Source organism: Eleutherodactylus coqui, chromosome 6 (genome assembly GCF_035609145.1).
Source record: "Eleutherodactylus coqui strain aEleCoq1 chromosome 6, aEleCoq1.hap1, whole genome shotgun sequence".
NCBI classification, from domain to species: domain Eukaryota; kingdom Metazoa; phylum Chordata; class Amphibia; order Anura; family Eleutherodactylidae; genus Eleutherodactylus; species Eleutherodactylus coqui.
Genome location: NC_089842.1, coordinates 76437652 through 76456670, shown reverse-complemented (window position 1 = coordinate 76456670; position 19019 = coordinate 76437652). Strand labels below are relative to the sequence as shown.

At 42.6% G+C, this 19019-nt stretch overlaps 1 protein-coding gene across 1 annotated transcript; it reads right to left on the bottom strand.

Annotated features, from left to right (window-relative positions):
- Nucleotides 1-7770: 7770 nt before the first annotated feature.
- APOC3 (apolipoprotein C3) lies at nucleotides 7771-13241 on the bottom strand. Its single transcript, XM_066605608.1, has 4 exons — nucleotides 13199-13241; nucleotides 12808-12877; nucleotides 10338-10467; nucleotides 7771-8071 (listed from the first exon to the last, which is right to left on the bottom strand). Exons 2-4 carry the CDS (start codon nucleotides 12854-12856, stop codon nucleotides 7972-7974), a joined length of 279 nt encoding a protein of 92 aa, XP_066461705.1. The 5' UTR covers nucleotides 12857-12877; nucleotides 13199-13241; the 3' UTR covers nucleotides 7771-7971.
- Nucleotides 13242-19019: the final 5778 nt, after the last annotated feature.

The following is a 19019-nucleotide window of genomic DNA, read 5'->3' as shown; positions in this document are numbered from 1 at the left end:
ACGTGGGCATAAAGGGGAGTCCGCTGCCAGCCCAGCACTTCTACACATCTCCACAATGCAGCAATACTTAGTGTGGGAAGTATGTGAGCGGGCCCTCGGTGCTGCGAGTGACACAGCAATGGGGACTCCATGTGTCCACACACTACTCATTCTGTTTGGGTGTCGGATACCTCATCGACAACGCAAGGGGTAAACCATCTGCACTCTGCACCCTACCCAAGTCTGTCAGTGTTTTGGGGACAGACAGGTGCAACTTCGCTATGGCAAGTCTGTGTGCACCCACAGCATGGGTGGCTAGCAGGAACCCACAGACGGTACATAAAGAAATCCCATTGCAGTGCCCCAGATAGCTGAGGTTATGTGAGAGAAAATACATGTTGGCTGCGGCCCACACTCCATGCAGAAGTCTAGGGAGACCCCAGTAACATTTCTGTAGTAACAGTATAGACAGACCCCTATATTTCATTAGCAGAAGTATAGGCAGACCCCTGTAACATTTCTGCAGCAGAAGTATAGGCAGACCCCTGTAACATTTACGTGCCAGAAGTATAGGCAGAACCCCAGTAACATTTTAGTAGCAGAAGTATACGCAGACCCCCTAGTAACATTTATGTAGCAGCAGTATTGGCAGACCCCTGTAACATTTCAGTAGCAGCAGTATATGCAGATCCCTGTAACATTTCAGTAGCAGCAGTACAGGCAGAGCCCAGTGTTTGTAACATTTCAGTAGTATTAGTATAGGCAGACTCCAGTAACATTGCTGTAGCAGCAGTATAGGCAGACCCCGGTAACATTCTTGTAGCAGAAGTATAGGCAGACTCCTGTAACATTCAAGTGGCAGCAGTATAGGCAGACCCCTGTAACATTTATGTGGCAGAAGTATAGGCAGACCCCAATAACAGTTATGTAGCAGCAGTATAGGCAGACAGCAGTATCATTTCTGTAGCAGCAGTATAGGAAGACCCCACCACCATTTCTGTTGTAGAAGTATAGGCAGACCCCAGTAACATTTATGTAGCAGCAGTATAGGCAGACCCCTGTAACATTTATGTGGCAGAAGTATAGGCAGACCCCAGTAACATTTATGTAGCAGCAGTATAGGCAGACCCCAGTATCAGTTCTGTAGCAGCAGTATAGGCAGACCCCAGCACCATTTCTGTAGTAGAAGTATAGGAAGACCCCTGTAAAATTTAAGTGGCAGCAGTATAGGCAGACCCCAGTAACATTTTTGTAGCAGAAGTATACGCAGACCCCTGTAACATTTCTGTAGTAACACTATAGACAGATCCTAGTAACATTTCTGTAGCAGAAGTATAGGCAGACCCCTGTAACATTTATGTGGCAGCAGTATTGGCAGACCCCAATAACATCCTTGTGGCAGCAGTGTAGGCAAACATCTGTAAAATTAACGTGGCAGCAGTATAGGCAGACCCCAGTAACATCCTTGTGGCAGCAGTATAGGAAGACCCCTGTAAGATTTATGTGGCAGAAGTATAGGCAGACCCCTGTAACATTCAAGTGGCAGCAGTATAGGCAGACCCCTGTAGCATGTAAGTGGCAGCAGTATAGGCAGACCCCTGTAACTTTCTTGTAGCAGAAGTATAGTCAAGCAGACCCCAGTAAAATTTCTGTAGTAATAGTATAGGCCAACCTCTGAAACATTGGGATACCATGAGCGTAGGCGAAGGCCGGAAAAATTAGAGCAGAAACAGAGTGGTCTGAATAATTATGCAATTATTGGCATGCAGCTGGAGGCTGACAGAGGTAATGTAACGCACACTGCAGTCCCAAAAAAATTATACGCAAGGCTGCAAAAAGGCCTAGCTGGGTAATAGTGAGCAACTACAACTCCCAGCAGCCAGGCAGTAAAATGCACACGGTCACAGTTAGCCTTAAGAAGGAGCTTTTTTTAAATTTTTTTCAAAAAGCAAACAGCCTATATAGCGTGTATATGTCTATCCCTCTATCAGGGGCTGTCGCCGTACGCTGTGCGTGAAGTTGACGTCACACACAGAGCGGAGTAAAACATTATGCAATTATTGGCCTGCAGTTGGAGGCTGACAGCGGTTATGTAACGCACACTGCATTCCAAAAAAAATTACACGCAAGGCTGCAAAAAGGCCTAGCTGGGTAATAGTGAGCCACTACAACTCCCAGCAGCCAGACTGTAAAATGCATACGGTCACAGGTAGCCCTAAGAAGGAGCTTTTTTCAAATTTTTTTGAAAAAGCAAACAGCCTATATAGTGTGTATATGTCTTTCCCTCTATCAGGGGCTGTCGCCGCACGCTGTGCGTGAAGTTGACAGCATACACAGAGCGGTGTAAAAAATTATACAATTTTTGGCGTGCAGTTGGAGGCTGACAGCAGTTATGTAACGCACACTGCATGCCGAAAAAAATTATACGCAAGGCTGCAAAAAGGCCTAGCTGGGTAATAGTGAGCCACTACAACTCCCAGCAGCCAGGCTGTAAAATGCACACGGTCCGTTGGGGTACTTGTTGATAGGATTCTACACTACCACTGTCCCTGCCTCACCAGTACTGCCCCTATACTCTGTATAATTGACTGCAGACTGAGAACGCAATAGTCTGCACAGCCTAAGATAAAAAAAAAAATTGGTGCAAAACTGCTTCCAGCAGCCACAACAGTAATTCACACGGTCAGATGTGGCCCTAAGAAGGACCCTTGGGGTTCTTGAAGATGCTAACAGTAGCCTAACACTCTCCCTATAGCAGGAACAGCAGGAACAGCACTCTCCCTAATCTCTGCCAGCGTGTGTCCGAGGCCAGCCGCGGGCAGGACCACTTTAAATACTCGGGGGTCACTTGATCTCGCCAGCCACTCACTGCAGGGGGGTGGTATAGGGCTGGAACGTCACAGGAGGAAGTTGTAATGCCTTCCCTGCATGTCTATTGGCCAGAAAATGGCGCTAAACATGCAGGCAAGGAAATGGAATTGACTCGAGTACCGCGTGGTGCTCGTCTCGAGTAACGAGCGTCTCGAGCATCCTAATGCTCGAACGAGCATCAAGCTCGGACTAGTACGTTCGCTCATCTCTAGAAACAACACTTACCTATATAATGTATTTGAATGCTGATGCATTAAGATTGCCCATCACTATAATAAAAAAGAGGTCTAGCCTAAATCGAGAAAACCAGCCCCATACTATTACTTCTCTGCTATTACATTTTACAATAAGTAAAAATAAGTTCTGTTAGATGATGTTAGCCAGGCATCCAGCAAATCTAGATTTGACCACCATATATAGCAATGAACCATGATTCATTACTCCAGAGAACACTGCTATTTCTACTATTCCTGAGTCTAATGCTGGGGCTGAAAACTTTCCAGATTCATACTGTAGGCCAAATGTAGTGTTTAAGGATAATGTGAACATACCCTTAGGAGGGGCAGTAAAGCTGTAGGAAAAAAGCTGGATGAAACGTAAAAAATAGATGTTTGATATTGTATATTTAAAGGGCTTGTCCACTTCTGAACTACAGATTTAGCAAAGTTTACCTTGACTGTGTCAGCTTTCTGTGACAAGTTAATTATGTCATTGAAAAGCTATTGCCATCTTAACATAACAAACCCCATTGTAAAGCAGTTGAAAGGGCAAATAAACTGTGGCACAGAAAGTTATTTTAAAGCGACGCTCCAGGCCTGGAGAATTAAAGATGGCCGCACCACTTCTCTGATGCACACTGTGTATTAGTCTGTATTATTAGACACTACACCTGCTTTGATTAACCAGTGCTGCCCACATGAGCAGTGCTGACCAGTCAGAGCAGTATACGGTGTCTTAGACTACCAATGCATACTAATACACAACATCAGGTAGTCGGAGAAGCAGTGCAGCCATCTTTGTTTCTCTAGGCCCGGAAAGTCGCTTTAATGTCTTTAGATTCAGGTTCAACTTTGCTACATCTGTAACGGTGACCAATCGTCAGGATAGGTCATGAATAGTTAAGCGGTGAGAGTTCAATGTGCAAATGTGGAATTGTGTCTGCAATATCAACCTGGGCCGCTGCTAAGTGTACAGAGCTATCAACTTCTGGCGCAGTATACACTGACGGCAGCCCAGCTAACAGGTGATCATTGGGGGTCTTGAGTGCCGGCCCCTTGCTAATCAACTATTTGTAGCATAATTCTGAGGACAGGTCATCAATAGTTCAGAAATGAACAACCCCTTTAAATAAAGTGTGCTGCTATATCAGGGACATCGATTGAAACTGTTCCTTAACTTGATGCTTTACAGATAGAAGAAGGCCTCCGCATGTCTCTGTATTAAATTTGGAGGCATATGTAGGTATAGTACAGCCTCATGCATCACTATGAGTACGCAATTCTGACTTGCTACAAAATGGAGCTGTACAATGGCCACATACATGAGGTCTTGGGGCGCGAGGTCACACATAGAGACTGATGTGCAGCCACGTTGTGTTACAATAAAGTGGCCGGAATCTACACAGCAAAATCACAGCGATTAATGGTGTAAACTGTATGTGGCTGCAGTTTTTGAGCACATTGTGATTGCACATCATCTACTACAACCGTAATTAGTGCCAGTTGACCTTGCTCTTAAGGGGGCACAGTTTTTTAATTTATATATTTCAATATGTTTGTTTATATTAGTTGTGGCCTGATCTTAGGGTCAGCCCCTGGTTTACGCCAGCCCTTGGGCAACAGAGTCACAGTGGGCTCCCTTAGTCATTTATTGGCCTCACTGTGCTTCTAAGTCATTTATAGGCCCTGAAGTATCCTGTGTGTCATATATAGGCCCAATGAGTCATTTATAGACTCTGCTGTGACCCTCTTAGTCATTTAAAGGCTCCGCTGTGTTCCACAAGTCATTTATAGGCCCCGCTGTATGCCCTGAGTCATTTGTAGGCCCCGCTATGTCCCAAGTGATTTAAAGATCACACTGTGTCCCCTGAGTAATGTATAGAATTCCTGAGTTAATTATAGTCCATCTGATTCATTTATAGGCCCTGCTGATTAATTTATAGGCCCCACTGTAACTCTTGAGTCATTTATAGGTTCCGCTGTGCCCTGCCAATAAAATAATCACTTACCTCCATCATGTTCCCATGACACCATTCCTCTTCTGTCTTGGCCTCCTCTGGCCAGGATCTTGTAGAACAACACAAGTGGCTTGATGACATCAGACAAGGCTACCTGTCATAATTACTTGTATCCATATTGCTAAGATGTAGATACAATTGCTCTCAAGGAACGAGGACTGGCTCGATCCCACCTCATCGGGCCTTCCAGGCTCAGTTAGCTTCGGCCCCGGCCTGTGTTTGCCAGGTGCTGACGCCAGCCCAGCCTTACCTTCAGGAGTGATGAGTTAAGAAGAAGGAGCGGCAAGTCAAATTTTTAACACCACTACTGATATACTGAAAAGAAGATCCTCTGTTCTCTGTCCTCTAGTCTCTTCCTTCTAAGCCCAGGCAAGATAACCTTATGATTAATACTTCATTGTGGAACCAGGCGCTAATACAATTTTAGGTGGTGGCAGCCAAATTGCTTTTTCTATCATTCAGGTAATGTATAATCATTATTCTGGATAACATGTTTCATTAAAACATTTCTATTGTGCTTAAAGCTTTCATTCTAGAATACAGGACGTAGACCAGTACAAAAAAGTAGACTTGTCTTCTAAACATTTACAGGGGGTTTTCCAGATAAACAACCACTGGTGGTAGGGGGACTGAAATAATTAAAATGTTTAAGTTAGCTGCAGCAGTGACATCATTGTTTATCCAAATGACCGCTGCAGCCAATGTGAGCCAATGGAAGGGAATGACTTGTAAACCTGTTTGGGCTCTTCCATTATGATGCCATGTGACCTGTACACAAGACATTACAGGAACCACAAGACCTGGTGACATAAAGGGTTAAATAAGTGACACAAGAATGCTGCAATGGCATTTGCATCACAGTAAGTTATTTCATAAATAATTGGGGCAGAGAAATAAAATAATTAATTAAAGTGTGGTGGAATACAGAATACCCATGAGCCTATGCAAAAGGAATGGATTAATTCTGTCAAAATCCTGTCCTCCAGCTGGGTCCTGCGTAAAATACAAAATGAGGGTATGCAACGTCTGAGGAGCGGGCCCCAGTCTAGAAGACAGCGGGGTAGAGTCTTGACCTTGTCACGGGGCTCTAACATCTCCAACTCGGAGGGTAACCAGGGACATGTCCAAATGGGCCAAGGGCATGCTATTAAAGGCAGGTTAACCCAACTGCAGTTTACCTTAGTCTCTTGTCACGTGTGACGCCACCATTCCGTCCTTTGCAGTAAATTCTGACAGAGTTGATTTTCAAAGGCTAAACCGGGAACGGGCGGTAAAGCTGTTTACTTGCAGAAACTTGAATAAACTGGGAAAAACAGTCCATACAATTTACATCCCCCCAGCAAGACACTGGTGTCAGGGAACTTGTGGTGTTGCAGGGAGGAATCACGGGAGGATAGAGGGATTTTCACAGCCCGCAATTTATTTCCCGATGCGAAAATCCATAGTAAAATTCCACATGTCGGCATTGGCTGGCAGAAAAGCGCGGTACAAATCTGTTTGTGGGCATTAGCTCTTAGAGTTGATTAACTGGAAAGGCCAGAGCTACAATAAATTTGTTACACTTTATTTATCAATGTTATGTTACATTTATTTTGTATATAGACACGTTTTCCAATGACATTTATCGCATGTGCCAGATTTATATTTGCTATGCTCTGCCATCTTGGTGGTGATAGGCTGCAGAAAGTGATGATACACCCTGTTATATTAACTGATCAGTGAGCTCTGTTTTTGGCTATACAGTATTCACATCTATGTCATAGGCAGATTCTGCCATTATGACTTATTTTGTGCTCCTATTGCAAAATCAGGGGCGTAAGTATAGGAGGTGCAGTGGTTACAGTAGCCCCAGGTCATGGTAGGTGGGAGCTATGCTGCAGGAATTTCTTCACAAATGTGTGATTTCGTTCTATACCACACATAAACAACAGCATCATGTAGGACATTATACAGCAGTACTGAGTAGTGTAGATGGGATTTCATTAGCTGTGGCACAGTAAATCATTCACCATTCACTCCAGCAGCCACGTTTGTGTGAATTTCTGTTTTTGTTTCCTTTCGCTCCCCCCTTAGATGGACATTGTCTTCATTCAGCCTAACATAGTATGTCAGCCTTTACATACATCTATGGATGGCATAAGTTATCACCTTCATTCAATTCCTGTTTTTCATTTTATTACCAGAGACAGATTTCACATGACAACAGTCAGTGGACAGCAAATTAGAAGTAAATGAAAAAACTAGCGGTCAGCACTTTAAAGGGACTTTTCAGCACAAAAATGTCATTTGAAGAAAAGTGGTATGCACTTTTGCTAGTTGCCACATTGACTATCACATAAACACAAGTTTGTTAAAGGTTAGTGACCATGTACCCTGAATAATCCAATGCTAAACAAATTGCCTTCAGTCTGACTTTATTTACAAAAGGCATCCTTTAAAAAGCATCAAAAACAACATGCCAATGAAACCGATGCATGCTGGCCAATGAAGTGCGTGGACTGCAAGGGTATAATGAAAACAAAGACCTGGTACCGTGTTAGCCAGTAGAGCAAAATGTGATTGTTCCCAGCAAGAGAAACGATGTAATCTTGTAGATATGATACCTTTTAATGGCTAACAAAAATACATGATGTAATATTAGCGAGCTATTACATCATGTATTTTTGTTAGCCATTAAAAGGTATCATATCTACAAGATCACGTCGTTTCTCTTGCTGAGAACGACTGCAAGGGTGGAATGACTTGGCTCGTTAGGAAAGAAAACAGTTTTCAGAATATTTCATATATATTGGTCATATTATATATGGTCTCTGATATGCTACACTTGTATATGGTAGTGAATGTTTGGAAATGCTCTGCTTGTTAAAGATGCTCCAGAAATCGCATTAGAGGGACGTGGACATCTGCTCCCATCTCTCCTTTGCCTGAGTCAAAACTGAGGTGTACAGAGAATTGACGTACTTGGATCCAGAATCATAGTAGTCCCTAAAACAAAAAAATAAAAACAGTGCTGTCAAGCTGGGTTCATACGGTATATATTATATTCAACAATATCTCATTTATATCCTAACTCTGCAGTGTTATAACATAAGGTATTTTTGAACTCCATGTCTCGGTAAAATCTGAAGACTTGAATTCTGCCAGTAACACCAATTAGGTCAAGTGCCCTTTTTAATATCTGTTGGAGGTAAATTTAGGTGGGTCAAAGCTTACGTCTTACCAAATACCTCGTAGTCCTGCCACATATATAAAAAAATACTATACAACTAGGGGATAGAAAAGTACCCCCAGGGTGGGGGAGTTTACGTGTTTTGAGTCGAAATACTAACAAACCCAGGCTGGCATGCTAGTGTGGCACTCTTTTTTAATACAAGGCAATCCACTGCTTGGTCAGTTGTACTCCTGTATTGTGTGTCGCAATTATCTATGGTGGTCATTCTTGATATCGGTTCCTATTGTGTAGACTAGGTTTGCTAGCAGTCACCCCTCCCCCACCCTCGGTTGAGTTGAGTGGCTGCCCATTAGTCTGCACATGAACATTTTGCGCCTCTATATTGCAATCTGGCTTGCTGCATGCTACCAGGGTATATGGCAATTGTGCCTTCCCTGCAGTATATATCTTGTATCTGGCTTTATTTTCTGTGAGTTGTCCCATTCTCAACATCAGTGGGAGTCCCAGTGGTGAGCAAGTAGTAACCTTAGTACATCCCCTTTAAGCCCTCCAGTACTTCACTACTCATTTACATCACTAAGACTGAGCATATATTTAGTACCTACAACTAATTATAAAGTAAAAAAAACAGATATTAAAGGTAATATCTGCTCACAAAACAATTGTCAGCCAACAAGGAGCAAATTATCTATCTATCTATTGGTGAATTCTCTATATTCCATGTCTTACAAGCATGAAATTTGGCATGACTATTCTTTAGGTCCTAAATAGAAAAAGTAAAGGATTCACAACTTGAATATTCAATGCTATGTGCAAAAGTAAATGTCCCCCTATGTTATATAACTTCCCAGTGTCATACAAGTGTTAAATTTGGCAGGACCATTCATTAGGTCCTAAATAGGAAAAGTAAATGGGTTGCAACTTGATGATTCAATTCTATGTGCAAAAATACGTGATCCCCTCCTCCCCCTATTTAATGTACCTAATCTAATTCTCTAACTTTCCGGTGTTGTAGAAACTTGAAATTTGGCACAACAATTATTTGGGGCCTAAATAGGAAAAGACAGTGAAAATCTGCGATACGTGACATAGTTCTTTTCTTACAATCCATAAAGCCTAGGGAATCGTTATGTATACTGAGCGTAATGTACCTAATCTCTATGTGTATATACTGAGGTTAATATAACTGACCTCTATGTGTATATACTGAGGATAATATAACTGGTATCTGTGTGTTTATGCTAAGGAGAATCTACCTCACCTCTATGTGTATTTACTGACGGGACTATAACTGACCTCTGTGTGTATATACTGAGGGGAATCTACCTCACTTCTACATGTATATACTAAGGAGAATCTAACTGACCTCTATGCGTATACACTGAGGAGAATCTACCTCACCTCTACATGTATATACTGAGGAGAATCTAACTGACCTCTATGTGTATATACTGAGGAGAATCTAACTGACCTCTATGTGTATATACTGAGGAAAATCTAACTGACCTCTTTGTGTGTTTAAATACTGAGAACAATCTAACTGACCTCTGTGTGCATATACTGAAAGGCTGTAAAGTACATAAGGAAGCAGTCATGGAATACAGGGATGGAGCTTTTAAGGCTAAGAATGGGCTGCAACCTCCAGTCTGGGGGTAAATTTGAATAAAAAGGTGCGTTACCTTTAAGAATAAAAAGTGATGAGAGTGGGAGGGGTGGCACATTCTGCAGAGGGACATCGGTACATGCAGTCTGAGGAGAATCTAATGCTCCTCTATGTGTATACATATTTATTCCTTGGTTCCTCTGAAGTAACCATGACTTCATGAAAATGTTTCATGCAAACAGATAAACACCTTTACCAAATTAAATTGGGTGAAGCCAGGTATATCAGCTTGTGTAAATGATATGCGTGTTCCACAATACAATCCATATGATGACAGTGAATGAGTATAGAGAGAATGCCTAATACAAGTAATGTATAGTGGTTGCGTAGTGTAGCATTCAGGTCAATAATTTTAGCAGTAATATTGGCAGTAAAGCGATGCAATCGTGTCGGTGGTAAATGCAAAATGTCCTTACATAGCCTGCTGTGCCAGAGATGACTCCGAAACTTGATGTAAAGCATCTGTTGTTTTGCTGGCAACCTCACTGGCCAAGTCCTGCACATAGCCGATTGCTGATGACAGGATAGTTTCCTCCTCGGCAGAGACTGTGATCAAGACAGAAAAGAAACCATTAGAGAAAGTTGGTACACAATACGAAGTGTATTAAAAAGTGCTGGTCACCTCTCCTGATAGAAAATAATGCCCGAAGTCCAGGATAATCCCTTTAAAGGGCTTGTACAGCATTAGAAAACATGGATGGATGGGTGGATGCTTCCTTGCAGAAACGGCGCCACGCCTGTTAATGGACTGTATGTGGTATTGCAGCACAGTTCCATAGAAGAGTATATAGCTGAGCTGCAGTACACCTTGGGAAAATAATAATCTAGACGAAAGTAGCCATGTTTTTCTAATTCTGTTCAATTCCTTTCAAAATTGAGTCCAGAAGTACTGCTGGCATGACTAATATGTTCTGCCAGCACTTATGCACTATGACAAGTGGAAATACTAAAGGGGCATGGTGATCCACATTCATATCCAATTATCAAGGTGTCTGTTGTAAGCAATGGCTGAACATAGTCAGATCACTGCTTATCAAACCATGGACACCATTTGGGAAACTATAGGGATCTGTAAAATAAGAAATCAATTCATGTTGCCAGTCTTTGCTGAGTTTGTCATAGGAAATACAGGGTTACCAACATAATTTAGGACATTTAATCCCCGTCCCAAGAACTGTGCCCAAAATGCACAGAAATGCCCACTTCGGGATACATTTGGACAAAATTCTACCCCTTTGAGGTAATTTCTTGAGTATGTTAGAAACCATGTATAGAGTAGGACAATAGTGGTATTTTTTACAGGGAGTGATTTATCAAGTAAGGAGGGCCTGTTGGGAAACAGGTCAGATAGAAAACCCATCCATACAACATTATTATGTGCACCCAAATATATTTGCTTTAGACCGCAGATTCACCAACCTCCGGATTGCAAAATATGTGTGTATAATATTAGGAAAGTCTGATCAGAGTTCATGAGTCACAATCAGACAAAAGAAAGAGGAAGCCAGCACAGGTTGTTAGCAGATGTATACAAAAGCAAGAACATCAGAAATATCCAGAGCTACATTAAATATGAATATTCACTCATGCTATACCGCTAACTGCATGTTTACATCTAAGGGTCTGTTCACATCAGCGCTGGAGATTTTATTCGGAGCCTCCAACGCTGAATTCAGTTAAAAAACAGGAAACTTGTAGCGCTGCATGCTAAAAATGTTGGTCGATCAGAAACCTAATGGACCCAATTATAGTCAATAGGGCTATAACCTGCCCCCTCTACTTCCCTCCTGATGCAAAAGTACAATCACCACTTTTCCATGCACAATATCACTGCTCAAGTCCTCTCTACTCATCCCTGTACACTCTCCCCCAAGCCTGCTGCTATGTCCAATACCCCTGCTCAGTATCCCCCTTTGCTCCCTCGTGTAAAGAACACTAGTTCCCTATAAGGCAATACTACTCCCACATGGTTATAATTCCCCCATAATTCCCACAACAAGAAGTAATGCCACTTTATGCTTTACAGCAATAGTATCCACATTTCTGCTCTCACACAGTAATAATTTTCTTTTGTTGCACCCTCACAAAGTAGTAAGGCCCACTTCATCCCCTGGATATGTCATAAAACCCTCTCTGTGGCCCCACAAAGTCATAGAACCCCCTCTGTGCTCCCCTAAAGTCATAGAGCCCCAGCTGTGCCCCAAACAAAGTAATAGCGCCCCCTCTGTGCCCCCACAAAATCACACAGCCCCCTCTGTGCCCCCACAAAATCACACAGCCCCCTCTGTGCCCCCACAAAGTCATAGAGCCCCCTCTGTCCCCCACAAAATCATAGAGCCCCCTCTGTGCCCCCACAAAATCCTAGAGGCCCTTCTGTGTCCCTACAAAGTCATAGAGCCCCTTCTGTGCCACAGTGTCTGTAATACAGCTTCTCTTGTGGCTGTGACCGGCAGCCAGTAAAGGCTATGAGAGGTTTAGGCAGCCATGGGCCATGGTCCGCTGCTTAAACCGCCCTTATAATAAACTACCACTGGCCTTTAATGCATTTCCCAGCTCTTTTGGCCCAGTTACAATGGCTTGTTCTACAAACCCTCTGGCTACTGCACTGTTAATATTTTAAGAAATAGAGGGAAGTCACAGAGTAAAGTCACTTTCACACCTCAGTACTTAGGTCTGCATTTTAGATCAGTATTTGCAAGCCAAAACCAGGAGTGGAACCAACCAAGTAAAAGCATAATGGAAAGACATTTGGACTCACTCTTGGCTTTGGCTTACAAACATTGATGCCAATACTGACTAAAATCCGTAAATGTGAAATGGCCGTAGCTGAATTAGAACATTTACAATTTTATTTTAGCTTTACAAGAAACAGGGGGCAGTTCTCACCTGCACAGACAGCAAGGAGGACCAGAGCAGAGATAACCAAAAGCTTCATGTTTAGGATCTTATGCTTGATCTGTGAATGAAGAACATCATAATAATACAAGAAACTCAGGAATACTGCATATATGGTAGAAATAAAGCACATGATGTCATGATATAACATATACTATAGCACTGCACTTTGTACCATAGGTAGCAAAGAAAAAAGGAGCTTAGGCTCATGTCCAAAATGTAGTATCACATTGCTAGCGACATATAGTATTTGCATTTATAGTTAGTCCTAAATTATGCTAATTGAGAAAATACATAGTATCCAGTACATCAATATTAATATTAATCTACCTGTAAAGAAATGTAGTAACAATATATGTACATGGGTAGAAATAAAACTCACCAGGCAATGGTGTACCTTGAGCTCTGTCCAGTCTCTGGGTCTATACAGGTGCCAGTGTTATATAAGCTGTGCCCTCTGAAGGGAATGGCTTGGAGGGGAGGAGAAGAGGTGTGTAAAGAAGAGGTGAAGGTTGCAGAGCAAGATCAGGAAACGGGCAGCTGGAACTGCTGACTCCAGTGTTGGAGAGATAGGAAAGGATCAAAGGATAGGAAATAATCTGAAACTCTATATATTTTCTATAACTATGTGCATGTATTTACTTTGAAGGATAACTTGCAAGGATTTCCATTTTCCTAGGATTTTAATGCATTAAGTTCATTCAGTCAAAATAATTTATGATTCTGGGAAGGGGCTGAAATTTAGATAAAAAAAACAAAACACATCAACATCACAACATATGTAGTATGGTAGGCTGAAAAGGTAACATATATCCATCTAGTTCAGCCTATAGTCCCCAATGTTGATCCAGAGGAAGGCAAAAAAACCCAATGAGGTAAAAGCCAATTCTCCTCATTTAAGGGAATAAAATTTCATGACTTCAATCTGGCAATCAGTTTAATCCCTGGGTCAACAATCCTTTTGAAAGGATTAGTGATTACAACATGGAATATTGTAATGCTCAAGGAAGGCTTCCAGGTCCCTCTGGTATTCTTTTAGGAAATTTGCCATCACCACGTCCTCAGGCAGAGTTTTCCATAGTCTCACTGCTCTTACAGTAAAGAACCCCCTTCTATGTCGGTGTAGAAACCTTCTTTCCTCTAGACATAGAGAATGCCCACTTGTTACAGTCACAGTCCTGCGTATAAATATATGGCTGGAAAGATCTCTGTATGGTTCTCTGAAATATTTACACATAGTTATTACGTCGCCCCTCAGCTACCTTTTTTTCTAAACTAAATATCCCCAATTTTGTCAACCTCTCTGAGTATTGTAGTCCGCCCATTTAATTTATTACTTTAGTTGCCCACTATTGAACCTGCTCCAGCTCTGATATGTCCTTCTCGAGTACCGGTGCCGAAAAGTGTACACAATATTCCATGTGTGGTCTGACCAGTGACTGGCAAAGAGGAGGAACAATATTCTTGTCATGTGCCCTAGACCTCTTTTGATGCAACCCATGATCCTATTTGCCTTGGCAGCAGCTGCCTGACACTAGTTGCTCCAGTTAGGCTTACAGTTAACTAAAATCCCCAAGTCCTTTTCCGTGTCAGTGTTTTTCAGTGGTTTCCCATTTAGTGTGTAATGGTGACATGTATTTCATCTGCCCATGTGCATAACTTTACATTTATCAGTGTTAAACCTCATTTGCCACTATTCTGTCCAAGCCCCAACTTATCCAGATCCATTTGCAACCACATTCTGTCCTCTCTTGTGTTCATTCCTTTACATAGTATTGTATCATCTGAAAATATTGATATTTTACTGCACATTTACCAGGTCATTAATAAATATATTCAAAAGAATAGGACCCAATACTGACCCCTGTGGTACCTCATTAGCAACGGTGACCCAATCAGAGAATGTACCAATAATAACAACCCTTTGCTTTCCATCACTGAGCCAGTTACTAACCCACTTAAACACATTCTCATCCAGACCAAGCATTCTCACTTTATATACCAACTTTTCATGTGGCACAGCATCAAACGCTTTGGAAAAGTCCAGACAGACAAGATCCAATGACTCCCCAATCCAGTCTAGAACTTACCTCCTTGTAGAAGCTGAGCAGATTGGTTTACTTGGAGCGACTCCTCTTAAACCCATGCTGATATTGAATTATGTGGTTATTTTCCTTGAGGTACTCCAAGATAGTGTCTCTTAGAAACCCTTCAAACAATTCACCCAGAATAGAAGTAGGACTTACCAGCCTGTAGTTTCCAGGTTCACTTTGACCCCATTTTGAATATTGGCAGCACATTGGCAATGCACCAATCCAGTGGAACAGACCCCCTCACTATAGAGTTCTTAAATATAAGAAACATGGGTCTGTCCATAACAAGCTTAATTCCTTTAAAACCCAGAGGTGTATGTCATCGGGACCTAGTGATTTGTCTATTTTGATCTTTTTAAGGCGACTCTACATTTCCTCCTGGGTTAGACTGGTGACATTTAGTGGAGAGTTTACATTATCACTCTGCATCTCAACAGACATTTTCATTTGTTAATATACTGGCGAAAAAACGAATAGATTTGCTTTGTTCTCATCGCCCTCAGTAATTTTTCCTACATTATTTATTAAAGAGACAACACTTTGCATTAATCTTTTTACTATTTATATAATTGAAGAATAGTTTAGATTTAGTTTTACTCTCCTTGGGCAACAGTAGTAGATTTTCAGTGGCTTCTATTTGGTGGCCTATGAAAAACTCTCATGAGGATTTTATCATTCTTTTTCCCTTCATTCATTTCTACCCTTAGAGACTCCCCATGTTCATCTCTCTCTTTACATAAAGACAAATTCCTCCCCCTTTCCAGTTTTTATGATCCTTTCTAAAGAGACTGTAACTCTGTAAGTTAAATGCCCAGTCACAACTTTCATTCAACCAGGTCTCTGTTATTACTACTATGTCGTAGTTTTTAGACATTATTACATCAACCTTATTGGCCAGACTTCCAGCATTAGTCAACATACAGTAGAAAATTTTGTTCATTTTGTATTTTAAGTGTATCACTATCAACTATTCTAACTGTACTAACTCCTCTCTGCTCCACCCCCATTTTCATTACTAAGTTCCAGGTCACTGTTTAAACTATCTTCCCCTCTATCTCTCTAGTTGCCCCCCCTCCAGTCCCTAGTTTAGCCATCTTCTTCCCCAGCACAGCTGCACCCCGCCCCCATTGAGATGTAGCCTATTGCTATGGTGGAACCTGTAGCCAATAGCAAAGGTGGCCCTTCCTACACCAACTCTGGAGCCACTTGTTTACCTCCCTAATCTGCTGCTGCCCTTGTGTGGCATGTGGTAGAACCTTTCACTAAGTTTACATCTTAGTTCCCTGAAATCGTTTCTAAGAATCTTCCACCTACCTCTAACTTTGTCTTTGATGTCAATGTGTACCATGACCACTGGATCCCCACAAGCCCCTCCCAGCAATCTGTCAACCCGATCCCAGATGTGTTAAACTCGCCTTTAAAAGAACACAAAAAAACCTATGAAACCATAAAACAACACAAAAGGAAAACTATAAAACTGTGGGAGAACACACAAGTCATAGCTGAAAGCAGTCAGCATGGTGCTCTGAACAGGATAGAAAAGACAAGAAAAGTGAACTTCAGTCAGAATGGCCGTCACCTGTGGTCACTGGATATAACAGTACTGTATTTGAAGAGCACCTGTGTAGAGCTGGTATCTGAACAAATACAAAAAAGGTTATATGATCACTGTAGCTCATCACAATTGAAATCCAGATTTTTTATATGGTATGGTGTACAGAGGGAACACCCAGTCAGCTGGGGCAACCATATAGATACTTCTTGCAAATTGTTCCAGCACCTATAATAAAAAGACTCCTTTATTTAATCATACAGTATAGGTCTAAGCCATCTCAACAAGCATTTGGCCATGATTTTCACTTATGTAATTGGCTTAATATACTGTACCTATCACAGCTTTTGCTTCAGAGTTTACCTGAGGTGTGTGAACTTTTTGCATTTATCAGAAACTTTGCCCTCAGCTGGTGGAAGAGGAGTAGACTTTGGTACAGGCAACACATCACAGCTTATTCTGACTGCATGAAGATAAGATTCAGTGCCAGCAATGTATTGATCATGCATGACACCGATCACCTCCACGTGTACAGCGCTAGCAGCCCCTTACTCCCCCAATCTGAAATACTGCAAATATGCTGCCATACAGCTGCTGAATAACACCACCATATTGTGAGTAAAAAGTAGTTTAATATTAATCTCTAAATGACAAATGACTAGAGATGAGCGAGCATACTCGTCCGAGCTTGATGCTCGTTCGAGCATTAGGATGCTCGAGACGCTCGTTACTCGAGACGAGCACCACGTGGTACTCGAGTCAATTCCATTTTCTTCCTGGCATGTTTAGCGCCATTTTCTAGCCAATAGACATGCAAGGAAGGCATTACCACTTCCTCCTGTGATGTGCCAGCCCTATCCCACCCCCCTGCAGTGAGTGGCTGGCGAGATCAAGTGACCGCCGAGTATTTAAAGCGGTCCCGCCGCGGCTCGCCTCAGACACACGCTGGCAGAGATTAGGGAGAGTGCTGCTGACAAGATAGGGAAAGAGTTAGTGTAGTCTGCTGTCCTCAAGCACCCCAACGGTCCTTCTTAGGGCCACATCTGACCGTGTGCATTACTGTTGTGGCTGGCTGGGAGCAGTTTTGCATACTTTTTTCTTTTTTTTTTCATCTTGGGCTGTGCAGGCCATTACAGCTATAGCATTCTCAGTCTGCAGTCTATTATACAGAGTATAGGGAAAGTGCTGCTGAGATAGGGAGAGTGGTAGTGTAGGATCCTGTCTACAAGAACCCCAATGGTCCTTCTTAGGGCTACCTCTGACCGTGTGCATTTTACTGGGTGGCTGCTGGGAGTTGTAGTGCTTCACTATTACGCAGCTAGGCCTGTTTGCAGCCTTCCGTATATATATTTTCTGGCTGGAGTTTGCGTTACAACACCGCTGTCAGCGTGAAAGTGTACACAAATAATTCCATGAGTATTTACACCGGTCTGTGCCTGCAGTGAATTATACGCATAGCGTAGGGCCAACACAGCCACTTTTAGAGGGAAAGTGATATACACAGTATACAGCCTGTATTCTTTTTCAGACACAAAAAAAAAACCTTCGTTGGGCTGCATCTCAGCGTCTGCATTTTGCCTGCTGGGAGTTGAAGTGCTTCACTATTTCACAGCTAGGCCTGTTTGCAGCCTTCAGAATAATTTTTTTCTGTCTGCAGTTTGCGTTACAATACCACTGTCAGCGTGAAAGTGTACGCAAATAATTCCATAATTATTTATACCGTTCTCTGTCTGCAGTGAATTAGACCGCAGTCTCACCACTAAACAGTCCTGTAATATTACCGGGGCTACTGCAAAGTATTTCAGCTCAGCCGCTGTGCAGAGCGTCCCACAATACCATTTCCGTTGGTGGGGTTGAGATTGCCGCAGTTACCAGCACTATCCGCTGGCTTTACAGTCTTCTCCCACTCCATACAGCCTCTATAATCTACAAGTCTCTGCGAGCAGTATATTACCCCAAGGTATCAGCGCGAGACAGCGGGTTACTTTTTTCCTAGTCACAGCATAGAGCCTCCGCTAAGTACAAGTCTCTGTGTGTGGTTAATTAAGGCCCAGTTGTCAGTGCTGTACAGTGGGGTAATTTATTTAGCCCCTGCTCTATTCGTAATCCACCATGATGAGGGGTAGGGGTCGAGGGCGTGGACATGGACACGGACGAGGACGCGGAGGTCCAAGTGAGGGTGTGGGCACAGGCCGAGTTCCTGGTCCAGGTGAATCACAGCCGGCTGCTGCGGGATTAGGAGAGAGGCAAGTTTCTGGGGTCCCCAGCTTCATATCACAATTTATGAGTCCACGCGGTAGACCTTTATTACAAACAGAGCAGTGTGAGCAGGTCCTGTCGTGGATGGCAAAAAATGCATCCAGCAATGTATCGACCACCCAGTCTTCTACGCAGTCCACTGCTGCAACTCTGAATCCTCTGGCTGCTGCTCCTCCTTCCTCCCAGCCTCCTCACTCCATGAAAATGACATATTCTGATGGGCAGGCAGACTCCCAGGAACTCTTCTCGGGTCCCTGCCTTGAGTGGGAAAAAATGGTTCCTCTCTCAACTGAGGAGTT

What these genes read in the sequence shown, in the direction of transcription:
- APOC3 (XM_066605608.1), bottom strand. Translation starts at nt 12,856, where the DNA reads ATGAAGCTTTTGGTTATCTCTGCTCTGGTCCTCCTTGCTGTCTGTGCA. An exon ending in CCTCCTTGCTGTCTGTGCAG is followed by an intron (nt 10,468 to 12,807) that starts GTGAGAACTGCC and finishes TCTTGATCACAG; the next exon opens with TCTCTGCCGAGGAGGAAACT. An exon ending in TCTCTGGCACAGCAGGCTAT is followed by an intron (nt 8,072 to 10,337) that starts GTAAGGACATTT and finishes TTTTTGTTTTAG; the next exon opens with GGACTACTATGATTCTGGAT.